The sequence below is a fragment of the Sander vitreus genome, chromosome 23 (genome assembly GCF_031162955.1).
Source record: "Sander vitreus isolate 19-12246 chromosome 23, sanVit1, whole genome shotgun sequence".
NCBI lineage: Eukaryota > Metazoa > Chordata > Actinopteri > Perciformes > Percidae > Sander > Sander vitreus.
Window position 1 is genome coordinate 6,933,226 of NC_135877.1, and position 21,753 is coordinate 6,954,978.

General features: G+C 40.3%; 1 protein-coding gene across 1 annotated transcript in view; it reads left to right on the forward strand.

The window, feature by feature from the left end:
* Positions 1-20,796, forward strand: part of LOC144512129 (chemokine-like protein TAFA-2) — a 36,040-nt gene extending 15,244 nt beyond the window's left edge. The window contains exons 3-6 of the mRNA XM_078242706.1: positions 1,837-1,989; positions 9,941-10,065; positions 10,706-10,761; positions 19,986-20,796. Of these exons, the coding sequence (XP_078098832.1) occupies positions 1,837-1,989; positions 9,941-10,065; positions 10,706-10,735 (308 nt within the window). The 3' untranslated portion in view covers positions 10,736-10,761; positions 19,986-20,796. The remainder of the gene's footprint in view (positions 1-1,836; positions 1,990-9,940; positions 10,066-10,705; positions 10,762-19,985) is intronic.
* The last annotated feature ends 957 nt before the right edge of the window (positions 20,797-21,753 follow it).

Here is a 21,753-nt window from a genome sequence, read left to right on the forward strand (position 1 = left end):
CCGTCGTTTACAAGCAATGGGGTGAGGTTCACCACTTTGTGAACAACTGCGTGAGCAAATAGTCCAACAGTCTGAGAGCAGTTTCATTTAGGGATTTCATCTTCTACAGTCCACAATATCATCAAAAGAGTCTGAGAATCTGGACAGTGGGATTATGTAAAAGGATATTACCACGTGGGCTCAGGAACATTTTGGAAAACCATTGTCAGTTAACACAGTTCATCGCTACATCTACAAGTGCAAGTTAAAACTCTACCATGCAAAGCCAAAGCCATATATCAACACCACCCAGAAACGCCGCCGGCTTCACTGGACCCGAGCTCATCTGAGATGGACTGCTGTGGTCTGACGAGTCCACATTTCACATTGTTTTTGGAAATCATGGAAGACCTGTCCTCCGGGCCAAAGAGGAAAAGGCATCTGTGATGCTATGGGGGTGTGTTAGGGCCCATAACATAACTTGCATATCTGTAAAGGCACCATTAATGCTGAAAGGTACATACAGGTTTTGGAGCAACATATGCTGCCATCCAAGCAACGTCTTTTTCGGGGATGTCCCTACTTATTTCAGCAAGACAATGCCAAGCCACATTCTGCACATGTTACAACGGTGTGGCTTCGTAGTAAAAGAGTGTGGGTACTAGACTGGCCTGCCTGCAGTCTGAAAATGTGTGGTGCATTATGAAGCGAAAAAAACCGACAACGCAGACCCCGGACTGTTGAGCAACTGAAGTCGCACATCAAGCAAGAATGGGAAAGAATTCCACCTACAATGCTTTAACAATTAGTGTCCCAAACGCTTACTGAGTGTTGTTAAAAGAAAAGGTGATGCAACACAGTGGTAAACATGCAAAAACAAAAGTCATATTTCCATTCAGTGTTTTTTTATCAAAAATGTATTGGGTGCATTTTCTTCCTCAAACATTTATACATTTTCTTCCTTGCTTTTGCTGGCCCATTGCTTTGTTTGTTGGGTGTTACCCCCATCAACTGCCGATGGCGATCGGCAAGTATGTGTACAGTAGCACTACGGAGCAATGTTTTTATGAGGGCATGATTGCGGGTTATAAAAAACTCCACAGGGTATCTTTAAGACTTCACATTTATGATAGAAAACCTGGGTTACAAATTCAGAGTGTGAGGTTTTAAAAAAAAAAAAAAAAAGGGCATTTACCAGTTAGGGATGGTATAATGAATGATGCTATGGAGTTGCATTATGGGAAATTTAGGTTTCAGTGTTTTTGGAGGTACACTTTTTGAGAGGTTTAAATACGGATAAAAGGAAGATTCTGAGTAAAACGTTAAACACTTTTATAGGGTCACTCCACTGATCTTACACTCAGTCTACCAGGCATGGTGAGTGCCACTCAGTCTGTGAAAACAGTTGTATAATGTCTCTTGAGGAGTACTTTGTCACTAAAATAACACTGATGTCATCAGAGCTATCTTGGCCTGCGCTCCGAGAGTACAAATCTGTAACAGAGAGGGCTACACAGTGGAGGTGTATGAATAAAAAAAACTAGCATTCACCCTCAAAAATGTTAAGCCACTCAACAACAACAACAAAAAAAATACTTTCATAAAGCACATAAAGACAGGAAAATTGAACCCTCTATAATAAAAGGCCCCTTTTAAGAAAATTGGTAGTATGCTCGCCCTGGTAATTCTTTCATTATTGAGACTGATGAGACGGATGCAGAACAGACAATAGAGACCCAAGAGAGATATTCTTATGGGACTCAATCCAAGGCCAACAGTGTGTAGACATAACTATTGCACCACCGCTGGACTGAATCCTTGCTGATTATTCCATCTTTCCTGTTGTTTCTCCAACAGCGCATCATGTCCGAACAGGCACCTGCGAGGTGGTGGCGTTGCATCGCTGCTGCAACAAGAACAAAATCGAGGAGCGGTCGCAAACTGTGAAGTGCTCCTGCTTTCCCGGGCAAGTGGCCGGCACCACCAGAGCCGCCCCGTCATGTGTAGATGGTATGCTCCGGCTGAATATTTCATGGGCTATCTTCTTTTTTCTGTTCTTTTTCTGCTGATGCTCCTTTCCACAAATCTTACTTCTATTACTTTTGCTGAGATCATCGATAAGTGTTTTGGCACACACTAACTCACTTAGGTGTAATTTCTTCTCGGAGATGTTGTCAGGGGGCAACATATAGAGCAAAGTAGCCTGACTGAGATCATTTATAAACGTCACAATTTGTTGTTTTAGCAGATTACATCAGCATGGGAACATTAGGTATTTACATGCACGTTCAATTACGCTTTAACAAATACTAATAAGGAAAAAGTGATTTTTATTTCCGCACTACACACACACACACAAATATCTTTTTATGCAATATGAGGAAGGGATTGGTGACAACTGCATATGATAATTACGCCCTTTCAATTTAAAACCTTCATATGGTGTGGATTTCTAATGAATCTGTTGATTTTATTTTTTTTTGAATTAATTGTTTGGTCTTCAAAATGTCAAAAGGTGTTCACTGCTCACCCGGCTTAAAGGCTCAGCTAGGTGCAATTAAAGGTGGTACAAGAAGAAGAACTTGCACACACTACAGCCTGCACAGTCCAGATTAAACTACATTCACATGTTTTTAGCCAGAGAACCAGAGCACCTAGGAGTATACGCATTCCAGTAATATGCCCCAGTGAAAAACATTTGTGTATCCCCGACACAAGATCATGCTCAAGGGTACTACAGTTCCATTTCATGGGACATTTAATGCAAAACTACATAAAAGGATGATGCTATTATAAACCCCAAGTAAATCCTAACAGAGGTTCAAGTGGGTTAGGGTCTCAAAACAATTGATCCAACACATTTCTAGAACTTTACTTTTAGTCCAGGTTTCCTCTGTGCAGCTTAACATGCCCTGAAATCTGAGCGAAGAGACAGGATGTGGATAATGACTTAGCACAGGATAATGAAGCTGTTTTCACGGAACTGAACTCTTCACTGTTCACCAAGTCTCTTTTTCGGGGGACTGGAGGTCTTTCCCACATATTAACAAATAATATTTATTCTACAGTAAATTATATAAAATCAAGCCTTTACTGTAGTTTGGTATAATTTACCCTTGAAAGGTTTCATTAGCCTAACATTTTAAAATGTATAAGAATGTGTTTAATACTGTACAGTACTAATGGAACTAGTTTGAACTAGAGTACGAGCAGCAGCAAGTAGTGTACTATGTTGGTAGCCTATAAAACACTCCAGCAGTGATAAAAGCAGCAGTGCAAGTAATTCCATTTTTGGTTATCCTGTCTGATTCATTGACATATTAGAGTGACTGACGTAACCTTGTGATTATATTTGACTGTATGCACCCACCCAGTCAATACTGTCTGCTGAATCCGGCGGCCTTACTAAGAGGCTCCTAAGGGCTTTTCTTTTTAATCACCTATGAATGAATGTGAAGCTGCCCACTGCCTGACTGTAAAGTCAATGGCCCACAGGGTCTCTTAGCATGCTAATGTGTCAGACCCCCGACTCAGCTCAAGTGGCTGCTTCACTTTGGTCTGAAAAGCGCAGGTTTCTGGCTAAACTATGGACCCAATCGTGTTTGACCTATTCCTTGACATTTTAGTATTGACATTTTCTGCAAATTAGAGCTGTGAGCCACTGGCCTCAGTTTAAAGCGCCACGGTGATCTCAGAAAAAAATGTTCAGCACTTAACCTTTTAATTATTCTTTCTTCTACAACCAGGGATTACCTTTAGCTGGTCTTTATATGCATCTCCTCTTTTTATATTTATAAGACAGAACCTCAGACATCTGAGAAAACCTGAATAGATTTCAATGCGTAATTCCATGTTTCTAAAAAAAGTGTCTTGATCGCATGATGACTTTGGAAAAAAAACATTGTCCTACAAGTAAAGAAAACTTAAAATGCAAATGTAATCATAAAAAGGACTATATCACGAATGGGAAAACTGGTGTGCATTGGCTAAGCCATTGATTTCTTACAGAGGGGGCAGTGCTTTCTAACTTATAAGAATCACTAACTGGGTGTAACACATGGCACAGGTTTCCTGTCTGGCCAGTCTGCACTCAATGTCAGATCAACATTTAACCCTGGAATGTACTGTAGTAGTAGGACAGGTAAAGTCCAGTGGATGGATTCATTTCAACCTGATGTACTAGATGAATAAGACATTACTATGGGGACACTACAAATGAAAATAAGTGAAATACAGAAACTGGAAAGTATTATATCAACAGGGATTCTTAAAGGAATAGTTTGAACAGTAGACAGTTTGGAAACACATAATACACATTTGCTTTCTTGCCGAGAGTTAGATGAGAAGATTGATACCACGTACTCATGTCTGTACGGTAAATATAAAGCTACTACAAGCAGATGGTTAGCTTAGCATAAGGACTGGAAGTAGGGAGAAACAGATAGCCTGGCTTTGTCCAAAAGAACAAAAAAAAGAAATCCACCTACCAGCACCTTTAAACTCAATAATTAGCACATTGCATCTCCTTTGTTTAGTTTGAAGTTTAAAAACGACTAATTATTGGCTGGGACCATATATAAAGATGGATAAATTGACAGCTCCTCAAAAGTAAAGTCAAAACATCTGGATCGCCCCCTGGTGGCTGGCTGCAGTATACGTCATAAATCCCACCCCTTCCATGTTAGTGAATGGTACATGGGCCTATATAAAAAGTTCGAATACATTTTTTCCCAAAGATGGTTTCTGTCAAATAAAGCTAGTTCTGATCCCACTGATGTGTGTTTAAGTGTTTATTTTTTTTTATCATAGGTTTGTTTTTTATTAGTTATTTAATGCTATAAAAACGGGGTGTAATGACTGACAGCTGTGATTAACTCGCAATTGGTTGGGCGGTATATGGGCGGGACTTCTATACTTTCAGCTCCACTCCCAGGCTGTGGTCAAAAAGCCCAAAAAATTACCTCCTATGTCCTTTACTAACCACTTTTTCTTAACCCAGAAGGTAAACGTCATGAGGTCAAGGATGGATGTGAAGGAGAATTCAAAAGGAATTAGGAAAAGACAACCGTGGTGCAAAAAGAATCCGACTGCCCTTACACTCGGCTGCATATTTATGCGACGGCGGAAGTTATTGGCATGGGTCTGGGTCGGTGAGTTCTCACCATGTTGTTTCATGCTGGTTCTATAAATGCATTAATTATGTCTGTTTAATGTGAAGCACTCGGTGCATGTCATTTTGTTATTATAAAGCACTGAGCTGTAGGCTGTTTCTTGTATAGGTGTTCTGCTAATAAAGCTTATGATCATTAATGGTTGCTCATGCTTACCCTCCTGTCCACTCATATTTATCCACATGAATCCCGATTAAAATGATTATGAAAATAATTGTTAAAAGCATGCAAGATAAGCGGAACGTGTAAGGCCTACGAATCTACTGTATATATTATACGTTATAAGGGTTAGGTGGTTGCGGGTTGGTGACAGAAATACATCATTCATGAGGACAATATAACCGCTGCTGCTCCGCTGTGCGCATTTACGCACTGAGGACAGCAGTCAGCAGCGTAACTGCTTTGATTATTACTCAGGACGTTTACCACCGGATTTAAGGTAAAGTGGTTAGTAAAGGACATTGGTCATTTTTTTTTACTTTTCGACCGCAGCCCCTGACTGCGCAGACTCTGGCTCCAAAATTACAAGATGGCAGCGCCCGTGTCTGTGGTGATTTGGCTTCATTTTGTACAGTTGGAGGACACTGAGACGTCGTCCATCTTCATATACTGCCTCGAGTCACTGGTTGCACCTGTCATGTGACCATAGCCTTGCAGCTGTCCCTTGAGATTTTCCCATTATCTACAGTATACACAGACACTACAATTACATTACCAGTCCGTGTAAGGTACAGTAGTAAGTAACGTACAGCAGTCTTAAATATTGAGGCGAGAGTTACCCTGAGCATTAATATCTGTGTAAAATCTTTCCACAACCCTGGAGAACCTTTGTACGGTCACATGTTGACAGTCAGACACAGCTACCAGGTTTGGTTTCCGATTTTGCACTTCACAGCAAAACTACAACTCCCTATCTGCTTTACTGTTTGAGTCAGCTAATGTCACACTCTTGCCACAACTATGCTTTGGCCACACTCCAAAGCCACTCAGCCACAAGACTCACTCCGTCATCTTTAATGCTGGCACATGATTGCAATTAAAACATTTTAACTTCTGATTAACAAACTCTTTGATTTTTCAACAGTTTTGTTTTGATGACAGATGATTCACAGTTAGTATGTGTGGCCATGCAGCTCAGCCCTTTACTTTCATAAAATATGCAAAAAAAAAAAACACATGATCATTAGTTAATATGAGCTCAAGGTTAAAGCAAATATTTGTAGGCATTTATAACAGCTACAACAGAGACAATAAAATGAATAAAAAGAAGTATAAATCTATTTTTTGCTCCCAGATGTTTTCAGTCTGAGCTGTTTTTAAAGCATCATTAACTGTGAAGTGAAACGTATCCCTTGCATTTTATGTAGGTTTGGTTATCAATACTCCCATTTCATGGGAAACCTTTGTGGCTTTTTAATGGCTGCCGTTACACAACCACCATCTGCTTGCAGTTGACCTGATGCACGTTTTACACCACCGCGCTGCTATGACCATGGCCGTGTGGTCTAAATTGATTCCCTCATGTCATAAAGTATCCATTCTGTGTAATATACTCTAGTGAGGGTTCTGCATTATGTGTGGATTATAATAACACTGGAAACAAAGAACACTTGGTGCTTGTGAATGCTGGTGGAGGGGGAAGTGGAAAATAGATGACTTCTGTAATACGCCATATTTAAATGATGTCTTGTACAATGGAGTAGCAGAAGCTTAATGCGCTCTTTTTATTGAGGCAACTCACTGCAGCAGGTTTTCCCCTCAGACGGCGGAAGTCTCATCTTTTTCCAGTTCCTATCTCCAACACGTAAATATGTACGACAAGTGCGTTGAAATACTCAAAATAGATAGATTTAGACATCATTTACCAGACTTGTTTGGACACGGCTGTGATGATTTGATTGGTATTTAAGGAGATGCTTCGTTTCAGGCTCGATTATGTCCTTAAATTAAAAAAAGACCATATAAATCAAAATTGTGCAAACGTTTAGAGTTGAGCATGACGCATTTTAATATTACCACTTAATTTTAATTTGGTTTTAGTATTTTTAATGATAGTGGCAACAAAATAGCTAGAGGGCAGACATAAGAAAACATGCCGGCCAGCCCTGGCAACATTGACTAAAAAGCATCATCATCAATATAAATATAGGATAACATTAGTAGGGGAAAATGCTTTGAATGTAATTTAATAGAAATTTCATAATTTCAATGAATTTAATAGGATAAATAAGTGAATAGGACTTGAATGTGTTCTAGGCGTTGGAGGATACAGTTTGACCAATCAGGATAATATAATGTGTGATTTGGCAGATGCATGCAGATTTGGCATTACAACAATAATCACCCATTCTTTCTAATCTTCTTTAGTAGAGATGCACCGATTGACCGGCCGGTGACCGGAATTGGCCGATTTTCACGTGACCGGCCATGACCGGAGACCGGCAGGTCAGTCTGACGTGCCGATTTTATGCCGGTCAAATGCACTCGGGCGCCGCATGATAAACATTGCGCAACATCAGCATCGCACGTGCACACGCACCGCCGCTGTTTATGAAATGTCATAAAGTCGTAATTATACACGGCTCTGCAGAGCCGTCTGCTCTACCGATCTCAGGTGAACGGTCAGCCGCTCTCTCTCCCCTCTGAGGCTGAACAACTGGAACATGAAAACCGCACTCACGCGGGTCCCGTGAAATATGACAGCTACAGTTTATCAGAAAATAGCGTTGGGCACACTGACTTTGATGAATTTACTGTTTATCAGACCCCAGATGAGACAAGAAGCTAACGTTGGCAAACGCTGCGGTGACGGTCCCGGTCTCTGACACCCCGCTGCAGGAGACGCTGTATTAACGTTACTGTTTAAAACGCTTTCCAGGTTAGTGGGGATGCATACCGCTCAAAACCAACATTAAAAAACATAGTAATCTTCCCTCAGCGTTTAGTTTTGTTGCTAAACTGTGTGTAAAATAAGTGGTGACGTTAAATCATCTGTTTCAGGTAACAGAACTCTAGAGTACCGTCTATTTGCTGGATTGTTCCGAAGTTTTCTTTTTAGATTATATTCAACTTTATTGTCATTGTGCAGAGTAGAAAAGATAGAAAATAAGTATTTGTGTGTGCTGTAAGATAGGTAGAAGATATGAAATCGGTATCGGCAGTCAAACTCAATGAAAAATCGGAAATCGCCTAGAAAGTTGTAATCGGTGCATCTCTAATCTTTAGTTTTTATTTGTTGATAATTGTAATCATCATTTAATTTTTTTCAAAATGAAATAAAGTTCCTTTTGATTTTAATCTTGTTTTTAATCATGTAAAAAAACAAGTTGTCAAATGTGTTATATAACTTTATTTTAGGCGTTTTCAATATACAGAAATGAGCATACATACATATACAAACAAACTCGGGACATAGTCCCACATTGGTGCCCTCCCCTTCTCCCTCCCCATACACCTTCCCATGGGACCAAGAGTGCAAAAAGTCTCTTCCTATTCTACAGCGGCATATCAATGGGCTAGTCAGACAGTTGACTAAAGAGAGTGCTTAGATAACATGAGCTGTTAGAGATTCAACTCCTTCACATATTCAATGAGGCGAGTCCACACTCTATTGAATGTGTCAATAACCTTTCAGTGTATGTCTAATCTTTTCTAGCTGAAGTAAAGATAGCACCTCCTGGATCCATCTCCTGAAGGGTGGGCATTTATTAGCTTTCCAATTCATTAAGATTACTCTACGTGTTATGAGACTACAGAACGCTACTGCTCTCCTTTGTGTTCTTGTGGTATGTATTTCGGAGGGTGTGACTCCAAATATAGCAGTGAGTGGATTGGGTTTGAGTGATGTGTTGCATAAAGCTGATAGGCAGTCAAATATGGAGGACCAGAAATCAACTAGGGAGGGACATGACCAGAACATGTGACCCAATGACACAGAGTTTCCGCATCTAGGACAAATAGGGTGAACAGATGGGTATATTTTAGCTAGCCTGTCATTGGAGTAGTGTACTCTGTGAAATACCTTGAATTGTATTAGTCCATGCCTTACACATATAGAGGATGTGTGTATGCTGGAGATGCATTTAACCCAGACATCATCCAGGATTACAATTTTCAGGTCCTTTTCCCAGGCTTCACGTGTTCTAGTGTGTGATGGAAGATCAATCTTATGTATTATATCATACGTCTTAGAGATCAGACCCCTATTCCATGGATTCAGATTTAACAGATCATATGCTGTGTCTTTATTTGGCGGCTTAGGGTAAGTAGGGAAATGTTTGGAGGTAAAACTGAGGACTTGGAGATATCTGAAGAAGTGTGACCTTGGGATATTATGATCTCTAACTAGGGCTTGGAAGGGCAGAAAAGAATTCTCATCAAAAAGATCTGCAAAGAAAACCAGTCCATGCTAACCAGCGAAATTCTGATCCATCTGTGAAGGCGTGAAAAGGTGGTTAAAGGATAGAGGAGATAAGCTATTAATCTGATCAAGGTTAAAATGTTTACGAAATTGTGTCTTGTGAAAACTGACACACAAAAAAAAGACTTACTATTGGTCTGAGTTGACAAGGGAGCTGTTAATAGAGAAATAGGGGATATAGATGTGTGTGATGAAAGTTCCATCATTGCCCAGGCAGGCCCGTTTTTGTCAGAGAATGCCGTCACCCAGTATGCCAGTTTGGAAAAAGTTGTCAAATGTTTTTAATCGTTTTTGTTGACGCAATTAACACTGGTGTGAAGGCCTACAGCCATGTCTGACTATTTGCTCTCCGACGTCTCTTAACCTGCAGCCTCCATAGTGGAGCAGAAGTGGTGGTGTCAGATGCATCCGTGCCTTGACGGGGAGGAATGCAAAGTTCTTCCTGATCTGAAGGGCTGGAGCTGTGCGACAGGGAACAAGATCAAAACTACGAAGGTAAGTTTAAGAAACAAAACCCTTCCACGACAACATATGGAAACCTGTTGAATCTGACCTCGCAACACTTCCAACTCCTCAAAGTCAACCGGCTGTGGCTTCTGTAACAGTCGTCTGCCCAGGCCTTTAACTAAAAACAGCTAATGTTTGCAGTCAGTGCTTGGACCCCCGGGGGGGCTGGGATCAATGGGCTGCCATGTCTCCTTAGCACTTTCAGGCCACTTTGAGCACCCAAACTGGCCAATTAGTCACTCCAATTACCTGCTTTTAACGTTGTAACACGATGCCCATATCCTTCACTGTGTTATGACGACCCGTAGACTTCAGTTCTGCCTCTCTCCATGTACTTAATTATTTAAACTGTCCGCACCACACCTGCCTGGAGCCGGGCGCCTGGAGCCTGGGGCTATTGATTCAGGGACTTGTCGGGACCTCAAAACGGGATATATATATATATATATATATATATATATATATATATATATATATATATATATATATATATATATATATATATATATATCTTGGACAAGCCTGAACATCTGGAAATAGATTTTTGGTAACTACAAGATCTTCATAAGTACAAAAGTTAAACATATCTTTTCTTCTGTTGTCTTCTTTAACATGGACGCCTGGAAAGATTTCCGCGGACAGAGAGCAGCTTTGGTAACGTCAGAGGCTTACAGCAGAGTCCAGGTAATAAACCGTTTTTTTTTGTTTTTTTGTTTTTTTTATATTTGAAGGTTTTACTTGTCTTTATTTATTGTTGTCCTAACTTCCAAATAAAGTGAAAAAGTACAGAGACATTCCCAACAAGGATCATTAATGTGTCTCATGATTACTTCACTGTACAAACCTCACATTTTCTTTAAAACCGACAAGGCAAATGGTATTATTAACCACAATTCCCTGTAGTGCAACTACAACCGAGATAGAGAGCAGAGCAAGAAGAGGTGGACGATCGACATAGACAACAACAAACAAACAACCTGTTCAAAGCATCAGCATTGCAAGCATTGGGGGGGTGTTTGGGCTCTCTTCTTCACCTCTGCAAAGCTTCTGAGGAAACAGCAAAACATGAAACCTGGAAACTCCAGAGATACTGGCCTCCATCACTCTTTATTATGAATGCATCGATACACACTGGAAACCCCTTGAGAATTCACAGTGTAAACAAAGCAGTGACTGGCTACTACAAATCCCAGGACAAAGCGGGGAATACAAGCATTCAGTTTGGAGCAAATCTCTGACTGATGAACAGTGTCTGACATGCAAAGATGTTGAGCGACAGCGTTAAAATCTGTACATTTAAAGCCCCCAAATGGCAGCGAGAGGTAACGGTGTCTTTTGGACTTGCAAACACAGACATCCTGAAAGGTAAGAAGAAAAAAAAACATCCAACTTCACAGGACAGGTTTCATTACATTCCAACGAAAAAAAGAAAAAACCTGAAACTCTTAATTGTTGACTTAAAAGGACAATTCCGGCGCAAAACAAACCTAGGGGTTATTAACAGATGTGTACCCACTCTGTCGCTCTCTGGGACATGTTTTCATGCTAATCGAATGCGTTTGTAGCTTGAAACAAGCTAGCGTGGACCGCTGATTAGCTTACAACGCTAGTATTCGGGGCACAGGGAAAGTAAAAACAAAATCGCTATTTGTACCACTAAAAAGGCTCAAACTATCACCAAACTTCAACGGTAGCATAATGAGGGTCCCTAAATGTAAACCCTTCGGTACATTGAGAACATTGTAAGTGCACAGACAGTTTGTTGAACAAAGAGCTGCGGGAGCTCCGTGAAAGGGCTACGAGAGAGCGAGAGAGCACACAGCCTCGTACTTCGGGAAACTGGTGGTGTACCTGCGGACATTGTGAAGCTATGGCCACCAAACAGGAGTGTCTGTGTTGCACGGAGTGGGACCTGTTGCGTCGCGACACCCAAGAGATGCAGTGTTTTGTACAGTCTGAAGATTTCCCCTCTCTGATCGTTTTGCGCCGGAATTGTCCTTTAAATAAGTCACAACTGACATTTCAAAGACAAAACAAACAAGAAGAAACCGAATCAAATTTCCTCCCGTTTGCCATATATCTTAAGCGTCCATTCTTGTTACCAAACAGAACTATTGAGAGGAATGGTAAGCAAACCTTTCATGTAACGTCTTGTCTTCATGGGTCTAATAAATTCAAACCAACTTGACCAGGTATTTGTAAAGTTATATCGTTGAGGGAGCAGGTCAATTTCTCCATTTCATATATACTAGTACAGAGCCCATTGAAAATGTGCCTGTTTGGAACGGGCGATTGCTTGGCCTGTGGTATTGCTGCTTGTAGAATTCTTCAAAACCAAATTTTACCCCAAAATTACTTACAGAAAGACCCCAAACCACTTAATATGCAACTCCACTGTGTGTGTGTGTGTATGTATGTATGTATGTATGTATGTGTATGTGTGTATATATATATATATATATTTTTTTTTATTTTATTTTTTTATTTATTTATTTATTTATTTATATTTATTAGGGCTGTCAAAATAACACGTTAATTTTGATTAATTAATCAGAGAAAAAATAACGCGTTAAAAAAATGAACGCAGATTAATCCATTCCATATTGAGGTTTGCATACAGACGAAAATCTGGTGCCACCGATATGTCTGCGCTTCTCTCTGATGCTCTGAAACAGACGTTACAGGAAACACAAACCCCACTGCATGTGACGCTAGATAACACAATACTCAACAGCAGCTAACGTTAGCCTACCGCTAGCTAGTAGCTGGATTAAACACGGTTAAAATGCTGACAGCTAACGCTAAACGGTGTAAAGTTTGACTGTGTTTTACTGTAAAGGATTCAACACCGGGATGTAACAATCTGCAGCTGCCGTCGGAGAAACAACACAGCCGGTGCGTTCAATGAAACTGGTAAACTACAGCCACGTGGTGCATTTGAAGTTATTGTAAATGTCCTTTTCCTATCTGGTTGTTGTTTTTGTCGTTCAACAGCAATTTACTAGTGAAATAAGTTATTGTTATACATTATTATTAAATCATTTAATTTTGACCATATGGCCTTAGCAATAAACAAGCCGTTCTTTAATGTCACCAACTGTTGTTTAGTACCCTTTTTTTTAATTTTATTTTTTTAACTTTCTTAAAATGTATCGGTTCAGACACCGTTAATTATGTATGCGATTAATTAATCACAGAGCATGTAATTAGATTAAATTTTTTAATCGATTGACAGCCCTAAGTCTATTGCTAACTTACAACACTAATAACATTACTATCACATATATATGTGATAGTAATGTTATTAGTGTTGTAAGTTAGCAATAGACTTAATTAACCCGACTCAGGGTGAGTCTGTAACACTGGTGGTGCTTCTTTTACCGATATATATTTAACAATATCTTTTGCAATTGTAATCCAAGCAACGTCAAACTTGGCACCGCACTTACTCGTGCCCGTAGCAAGACACCTAACCACATAACACACAGACAGACAGACATTGATGAACTCTCTATTTCCGGTCATCAGTCAAGGGAGCCTCAGGTTTCAGCCAGTTATGTTTTTCTTTTTACTACATGCCAACAGCAGAATTGCCATATGGATAATCAGAGTTTATCACTTTTGAGATATTACATAGGTATAGATAACATCAAATCTCCAACAAGTGATCACAACAGGGCAGGAGCAGAATATATGGTTCGCATTATTGGTCTGACATCACCTTCAGCAATCAGAATGAGTAGTTCTGTTCTGCAAAACTCATGCATAACAAAAAGTGTTATCTCTAGGGCTGTGTGGTATGGATTTTTTCTTAATGTGGTGTAACAACACAGTAACAGAATAAACACCTTTAATTAAACAGAAAGACATGCTGTTTTGCTGTCATTTAAGGCCAGGCTACTTTCTCTCCTCTCTTTTGATCCATTTCACAGACAGAAAGCTCTATTGTCAATAAAGATTTTTTAAAAAGTGATTCACTGCCGGTGCAGAGCAGAGGCAGCTGAGTAGAGATAGAGGGCAACTCAGCAGTCTGCTAACTCGTTGCTCTCTCTACCAATATTAACTCCGTTTCAACAATGTGAGGCTACAAAAACATGCATGCAAGCTGAAATTCAATTGTGGTGTTTTGTCGGGATTGAGCTGTGAGCAGAGGGAAACTCCGCTAGCTGCTAGGCTAATTCAGCAGTGTAAAATGCAATGGTAAAACACTGCAGCACAATGCTGTCCATCTCAGGGGTTGATGCAAAGACTGTATAAGTGAAGCCAAAACATCTTGATGTGGTGTTCATTTTTATGATACGTTTGGTTTTTGTTAGTCATTTGATGCTATAAAAACGGGTAAAACGGTGAAACGTCATAATTGACAGCTGTGATTGACCCGCGATTGGTCAGACGGGTGTATGGGTGGGACTTAGATACCACGGCTCCTCTGTACGATCACTACTGTCCAGGCTCTGGATTCAGGGGCGATTCTAGGATCTGAACTTTGGGGGGCTCAGCCCCTAATGAAAAGTTAATAGTTAAGCTGGGGGGGTCCGGGGCCATGCCCCCGTAAGATTTTTTTTTTTTTTTTTTTTAAACCCTTAAATCATGACTTCTTGTGAGTTTTGGGGAAATAAATAGACAGATTGAGACATGCAATTATGACAAACTATCAACAGATTCAAGGCATCTGCTGTGAAAAAAGATGTCAACTACAAAGCATGATTATTGCAGCACACATACCCAGGGGCGTCGGACTGGGGGGGAAAAAGGGGACTGAGTACCCAGGGCCCTCATGTGAGGAGGGCCCAAAAAGATGCTAGAGGGGCCAGAAGTTTGAGCTACACCCCTGCACATACAGTACCTTGAACTGGTAAAATAAGCCTCAACATATCATCATATCATTGATAGAAACTGATATGGTTATACACCTAAATGATAAATAATATAATCTAATAACGCCTCTGAACCAGATGGGGAAAATCCAACATCTCTTTTTCTTAAAAGCCTAGTCCTCCATGAAATGCATATGTAAATATAATGTGAATGGAATATTTTAAGTGTTTTAAATGTTTTTGCCCATACAATATGTCCACTTTCTCACCTGGTTCTTCCAGGTGCCTCTTTTTGTCCACTCTCTCTCCATCCTGCTCTCTCTATCCCCCTCCCTCCGTCATATCACTGACAATCACATACAAAACATTTTGTAATCAACTAGGAAATAATCAAATAAAAGAGAAAACAAAAAACACAGTAGTCTCTCTCTCTCTCTCTCGCCATTTTCTCACCTTGTTCATCTTGCTCTCTCGGTCCTTCTCCCTCTCAGTCCTTTGTGCTGTCAACCAGAAGGCAAATGTAAATCGACTAATCAACAGAGAATGCATCGTGTAGGCTACCAAAGGTTATACATTCACCTATTTATAACATAAGTGAATATGGGTTTGCTGCTCAGTGCAGTGGGATAATGTTAAAGGCTTATCTTATACTTTATCACCTGAACCTGGCTCTTTTCTTTAAAAAAAAAGAAACGTATATCCATCTATGGGGAAACAGACTGTGAGTCAGGGTTTGTTCTTCCAGTGTTTCCGTTCTGATATGAATGAGTCTGATGATCCGTCAGGTCGAATTATTTACTTCTCATTTGCATTGACAGTTTAAAAATAAGAAAGTGTCTGGCACGGAGGCATAGGCGCCGATTTATGTTTTCCTCCGTGGGTGCTCACGGGCGCACGCCCTTTAAAAAAAAAAAAAAAAAGGTAGTCAAAAAATGTTTGCATTTCAGAACCTTAGGAAATGGACAGCGGCCGACACAAACACACACGCCTATTGACTTGATAATAAAGCCGTAAAGTAGGCCATCTTTCACCTCAGGACAGCACCACTTCTCACAAATACAGACAGGATTGGAGATGAACACGTATACAACCGCGATCAGCTTCGTGGGAAATTAAGCATCAATTCCACCTTTCTAGTAGCCTAGGCACACTAGTGGGCAGGGTCCTCCGGGCAGGGTCACTCTCTCTCTTCCTCGTTTATTCATAGGGTTTTTGAACAGTTGAGCCTGACAAATGAACACTGAATGTTTTCTCCTCCTACCGTCTTATGTTCTCATGACGCTAAATCAAATAAATTCCTATGCTACCATTCAAATATATGCAGCCTACGAATTTCCCTCCAGAACAGTTACTTTAAGTGTATATAATTTGAGTAAAGGTGAATCTCCAGCAAGTGTCCCTGCTTTCTGTTGTTGCTGATTTTACAGGCAGATTCTCACCTATCACCAATCTTGCCTAGTGCAGCTTTAAAAATGGACATACTATGAAAATCCAAAAGCAAGAATCCATGCCTCGGTAGTTACAACACAAAACATATTGCTGAGAAGGACACTGTCGTGTGCCAATTACACGGCTGAATTACACAAACACAAGCCCATGCACCTGCTGTGTTAAATCTTTCAGCCAACCTTACTTCAGGCACTAAATGGAAATGAATCCTTTGCCAGTTAAATTAGCACTTGTCGGTTACCAATTAAACACACGCAACACCCACTGAAGACTTAGTTTTCCTCTTAGTATTTTTAGCAATGTTTCAGACAGTCACTCAGATACTGTTAATGATTCCCCCCTCCGCCACAGTGTGATCCATCTCTGAAGACATTTCTCTGCTGACAAGAAGCGGCTCTGCTCTTTGTCTTTTCAGCGTGGAATTATTCTCAAATTAGTACCACATTAATCACAGTGACAGCTGAGAATGTAAATGACTCTGTAAAGGGAAGAATGTATTTCAGCCTGTACAAAGACAGGCAAAGTGCTGCGACAACCTGAATTTATGGAAACTCTTTACCCTGGGCTTGATATGATTATGCAGGTTTTCTCATCAAGTGATGGCTTGGTGGTTTTTGGATTGTTTTGCTTTTCTGCATAACTGAGGATGATTTATATATGGCACTGTGCAGTGGGGCGCTGCTGCTCTGGCCTGCTCTGTGTCAAACCAGCCATTTATGAATTAATCTAACCAGGCTGTCAGAACTGTCTGTTTCCTATCAAAAGTTCAGCATCGATAATGGACCCTTACAAGTTCGGGCGACGGCTTCCCTCAGTCCGTCAAAGCTACGTGGCGGCTGACAGACGGTTGGAATCGATAGCGGACGTTGTTATGAAGGCCGATGTGTTATGTTCCTCGAGAGTCTTTTCCAGAATGTACTTTTTGAGGAGCAGAGGAGCTGCCAGTCAGCCACTGGGCTTCATGACAGGCAATTTAATCTCAAGGAGAATGGAGGTCTTCAGAGTATCTGACAGCATCGCACTATGGGAGAGAAAACCTCAGTGTGTGGCGCACAAACCCTTCATCCCAGATACTGCACTAGAGTCCAACTGATAGATCCATGTGCTGATACATGAAGCCAATGCAAGTCTTTTAGGAGGTACTGGAGTGATATTGAATATTATATATCGGAAATAATTCCACAACCTGAACTTTACACTAGAGCTGCAAAGTTTAATACTGTAGCTTAATCGATTAGTTTAACCATTTAAATTAATTGGCAACTATTTTGATAATTGATTAATTTAAAAAAAAAAAATCTTTGATTCCAGCTTCTTAAATGTGAGTATTTTCTAGTTTCTTTACTCCTCTATGACAGTAAACTGAATATCTTTGAGTTTTGTACAAAACAAGACATTTGAGGACGTCATCTTGGGCTTTTGGGAAACACTGACATTTTTCCCTATTTTCTGACATTTTATAGACCAAACAACTAATCGATTAATCGAGAATATAATCAACAGATTATTCGACAATTAAAAATAATCGTTAGTTGCAGCCCTATTTTACCCGGTCAGAAAGACTGTACTGCACAGTGTGACCTGATTATGAAGAAGCTGATCTTCGTCCTTGTGAAGACACTGATGATGTCGTTTTAAAAATCTTTACCCATGGGCGGTGGAGCCATTATATAAGTCATTGCACCTTTTAAAGTTATTAGTGTAGACCCCTCAGTTTTACAATGTCGAAAAACTGTGCATCTGTCTATCCACTCACTACTCTTTTCAGAGGCTGTGTCAGCGCTCCATTATCAAATCCATTCTGCTTGCATATTGAGAGAATGCCCAAATCAAATGAAACTCCGTTTCACGTTTTTACTGCTACCTTATGTGAAGTTTGACTGCTCGTTTCTCAAGGAAATAGAGCTCAACAGTCCCGCCCACAGCGGGTTCCGTTAGTAAAAATACAATGCAATTTCTCCATTGACAAATTGGAGTATAAGCCATAAAATTGTAACCGTTGATGATAGACTTAAAACCAGCATGCCGACATGACTAAGCGATTGTATATGCTCATATAGACGGCAAAAATCATGGGGCACTATCCTTGTTTTGAGATAAATGACTTTTATTCGCAATGTCTTGGATAAGTACTTCATTACCCACACTCCTGAACAATCCCACAATCCCACAGTGATGCCTCTGATTGGTGGAACTCATGCTGGTGAGGAGGGGGGTGTCAGTACCCGATCTGTGCTGCCAGCACGATTCGTCGCGAGGATTTACGACACTGCACGAATCACGATCTGTTCCACACTTCCGCCGTTAGCCTCTGCCGGGAAGCTAACGTTAGCTAATTCGGCTAACTGCTAGCTGACAGCTTGATTAAGTCTAAAATAACGTTAACTCAAAGTTAACACTGGGTAAACCCGGCTACAGCTGACATAACAGCTGTTATATATTTAACGGTTATTTTCAGGTTTTATTTTGAGGGTCTTTTAAAGTTATTACATGCTGTCTCAGCTAGCGGTTAGCCGAATTAGCTGTTAGCTAAACTAACGTAGCTTCCTTTATTCAGTGGTGCGCTGTGGTTTATGGGATGAGCAGTCCTTTGCTCTGAAATGACAATATGTACACAGTCTTGTACCTTTGACCTTTTTGGGATTTTCTGTTTGTTTTTTTACTCGAAATGATACGTTGTATGCTTATGAGTCACGTACAGTCTGGTTAGCCTACGGCATGGTCTAAAACTCTTTATATATGGATTTTTCCAGACGTCAATGGGAGAAATGAATGGGAAATTTACTTCCGGAACCCAAGATCTCTCAGAGGAGGGGCGGGACTGTTGAGCTCTATAGCAATCGCTAGTGTTTCTGTTCAGGTGCGTTCAGAGTGTTGCTCAAGTCTCTCTCAAGACTTTTTTTTTTTCTAGTTTAGTAGCAGGGTGAAATTACTAAATGTAGCCATTATTTTTCTCATGCTAGTATAGCCTGATAAAAGTATCAAACCACCTGTTAAAAAGGCACCAGAAAACTGGAAATGACATTTACTCTGGTCAAAGTTTTCAGACAGTTTAGATGATGTTTTCCCTTGCAAGCATCATGAACTAAAGTTGATATCTCACACAAGAAATTTTATAGTGACCCTATTCTCTTCAGAGGCTATATACTGTACTGTAGAGGAAAAGGAAGGCTAAAGATCAGGGGTTTTAGAACTTTAGCCTTATCTTTCCTATGAAGATAATGAGCTTTCTCACAGTGGCAAACTGTGGGAATGAAAAGAGGCTTCAGTGTTGAATAATGCATCGGATTTTGTACCAGCTTTGCCAACATTGTTGACATCTCAATCAGCGTGGGCGGGAGTCTCATGTCTTGTGCTTGGATTTTCTGTTGATAAAGTTGTTTTATTACTGTAGGTCATACTCTTTTCTTTTTCTGCTCTTCATTAGTCTCTGCTTATGCCAAGTTCTCAGTCCCACTGTGTTACACAACTCGGATAGAGAGAAGCAGGCATTTATGTACATTATAGATGAAAATGATGCAAAGTATCATTGAAACACACTAAAATATTCAGTGGTGCTTGTGGGGGTAACTTTGAGTTTTCGATGTTAGCACCACTTTAATGGCTCTGATTTCATTTTAACACTATTTTTTTCTTTCACAGGTGAACCAACGGTTCTGGTTTTTAATCGGATCATCAAAAAAGAAGTAATGCAAAGGACCTTTTCTGTTAATAGAGACTTTCTTCCTTCTGGACTGCAATTAATCTTTGGAAAACTCTGAATTCTTCTTCTTGAACTGGATAAACATCAAGCCCTGATCATTCAGCACTTCTTTTTGAAGGACTCCATATGATTAGCCTTACTGGACGACAGGATTTATTCTGTGACATTGTCCTGCTTGTAGTGGAAACCAACAGTGAACCTTGCCTATGTGTTCATTTCTAGACTAAATGTCCTTTACAGGGGGATTTGCATCACAGGTTGACCAGGGTGAACAGCAGGTCAGTTTGTTGTAAGCATCGCAAATATTCAATACAAAACGTGATTTTCTTTAAATCAGTCAATTGTGGCATTTTTCTCGAACAATGTGTAGTTCCCAAGGTTCAGATATAGATGAAAATATGTGGCTGAGCGGCAGATATTCAGGGTGATTTTCAAAGAAATGCACAACCAAATCTAATTGGAAATTCGTAAACCTACTACACATTGTGAGGACTGCTGAACTGAACCAGCGCTGTAAAAAGTTTAAACTGATCAAACTACCAGTTGTTATCGGACAGAAAGTTGGATCAAGTCGTGGTTTATTTTTTCCTCTGAAAATCACTGTCATTTCCAGTCGCTTCTGCCAGATTTTGGTTTTGTATCACAGCTCTGGAGTTCAGATTCTAGACAACAGCAGTGTACATTAAACACACAGCATCTGGTCACTGACAACAATGTTCCCAAAACGTTTTTTTCGACTCAAAGTATGATTTGCCGATCACCTTTCAGTAGGTATTGCTGACACTTCCTTTGTCTGTGTAAGTGATGACATCAGTAATAAACTATTGTTGTGTAACTAAAGCCTTGTGTCTCTTTAGCATCTGTATGCTAACAGATAGTTTTTACATGCCCTGATAGCGGCATGGATCTAGGGGTGGCAATGCCAGTCCACCACTTTGGTTTAACAACTATTGGTTTGATTGATAAAATGTTGTACTGATGGTCACATTAGCATCAGTCCTTATGACTGTGGTGATGCCCTCATTTCTCCTCTTGTGCCACGGAGGTCTACATTTGTGGTTTTGAGTGAAATATCTTAATAACCTTTGGATGAATTACCAAGACATTAGCTACAGACATTCATGTGCCCCTCATGTTAGCATGCTCCCAATGACTGACATTAGCGGTTAGTTCAAAGCACCGCTGTGCCGAAGTACCGCCTCACAGAGCTGCAAGCATGGCTGTAGGTATATGTATGTTTCGGGCCCAGTTGAAAAAACTCAGAGGGCTATTCCACTAATTTAAGATGGGGTGTGGGTTACTAGTTAAGTGTGCACTATTGTGTGCGTGAATCAAAATGTCTACAAATTCTGACAACTGAGAAAAGTCCATTTGCCAAGGAAGACCGTAAAATGCAGTTGAAAGGGCCTGAAAGAGTTAAGATGGTTTTTTTTGTATAAAAATTCTAGCAGATTTTATTTAAATATCTTAGCCTTTATTTTTTTTTTAACCTTTATTTATTCAGGGAAGGTTCACTGAGAGGCAACCTCTCTTTTACAGGAACGCCCTGATCACATTCACACAGTTACACATTCATACCTGGAAGCTGCCCGGTACAACCACAGTCTGATCTGCTGGCCACTGAGCAGCTCCACTGGAGCGGTTGGGGTTAAGGGCCTTGCTCAAGGGCACCTCAGTGGCGGTAATGAGGGAGGGACAAGCGCTGCT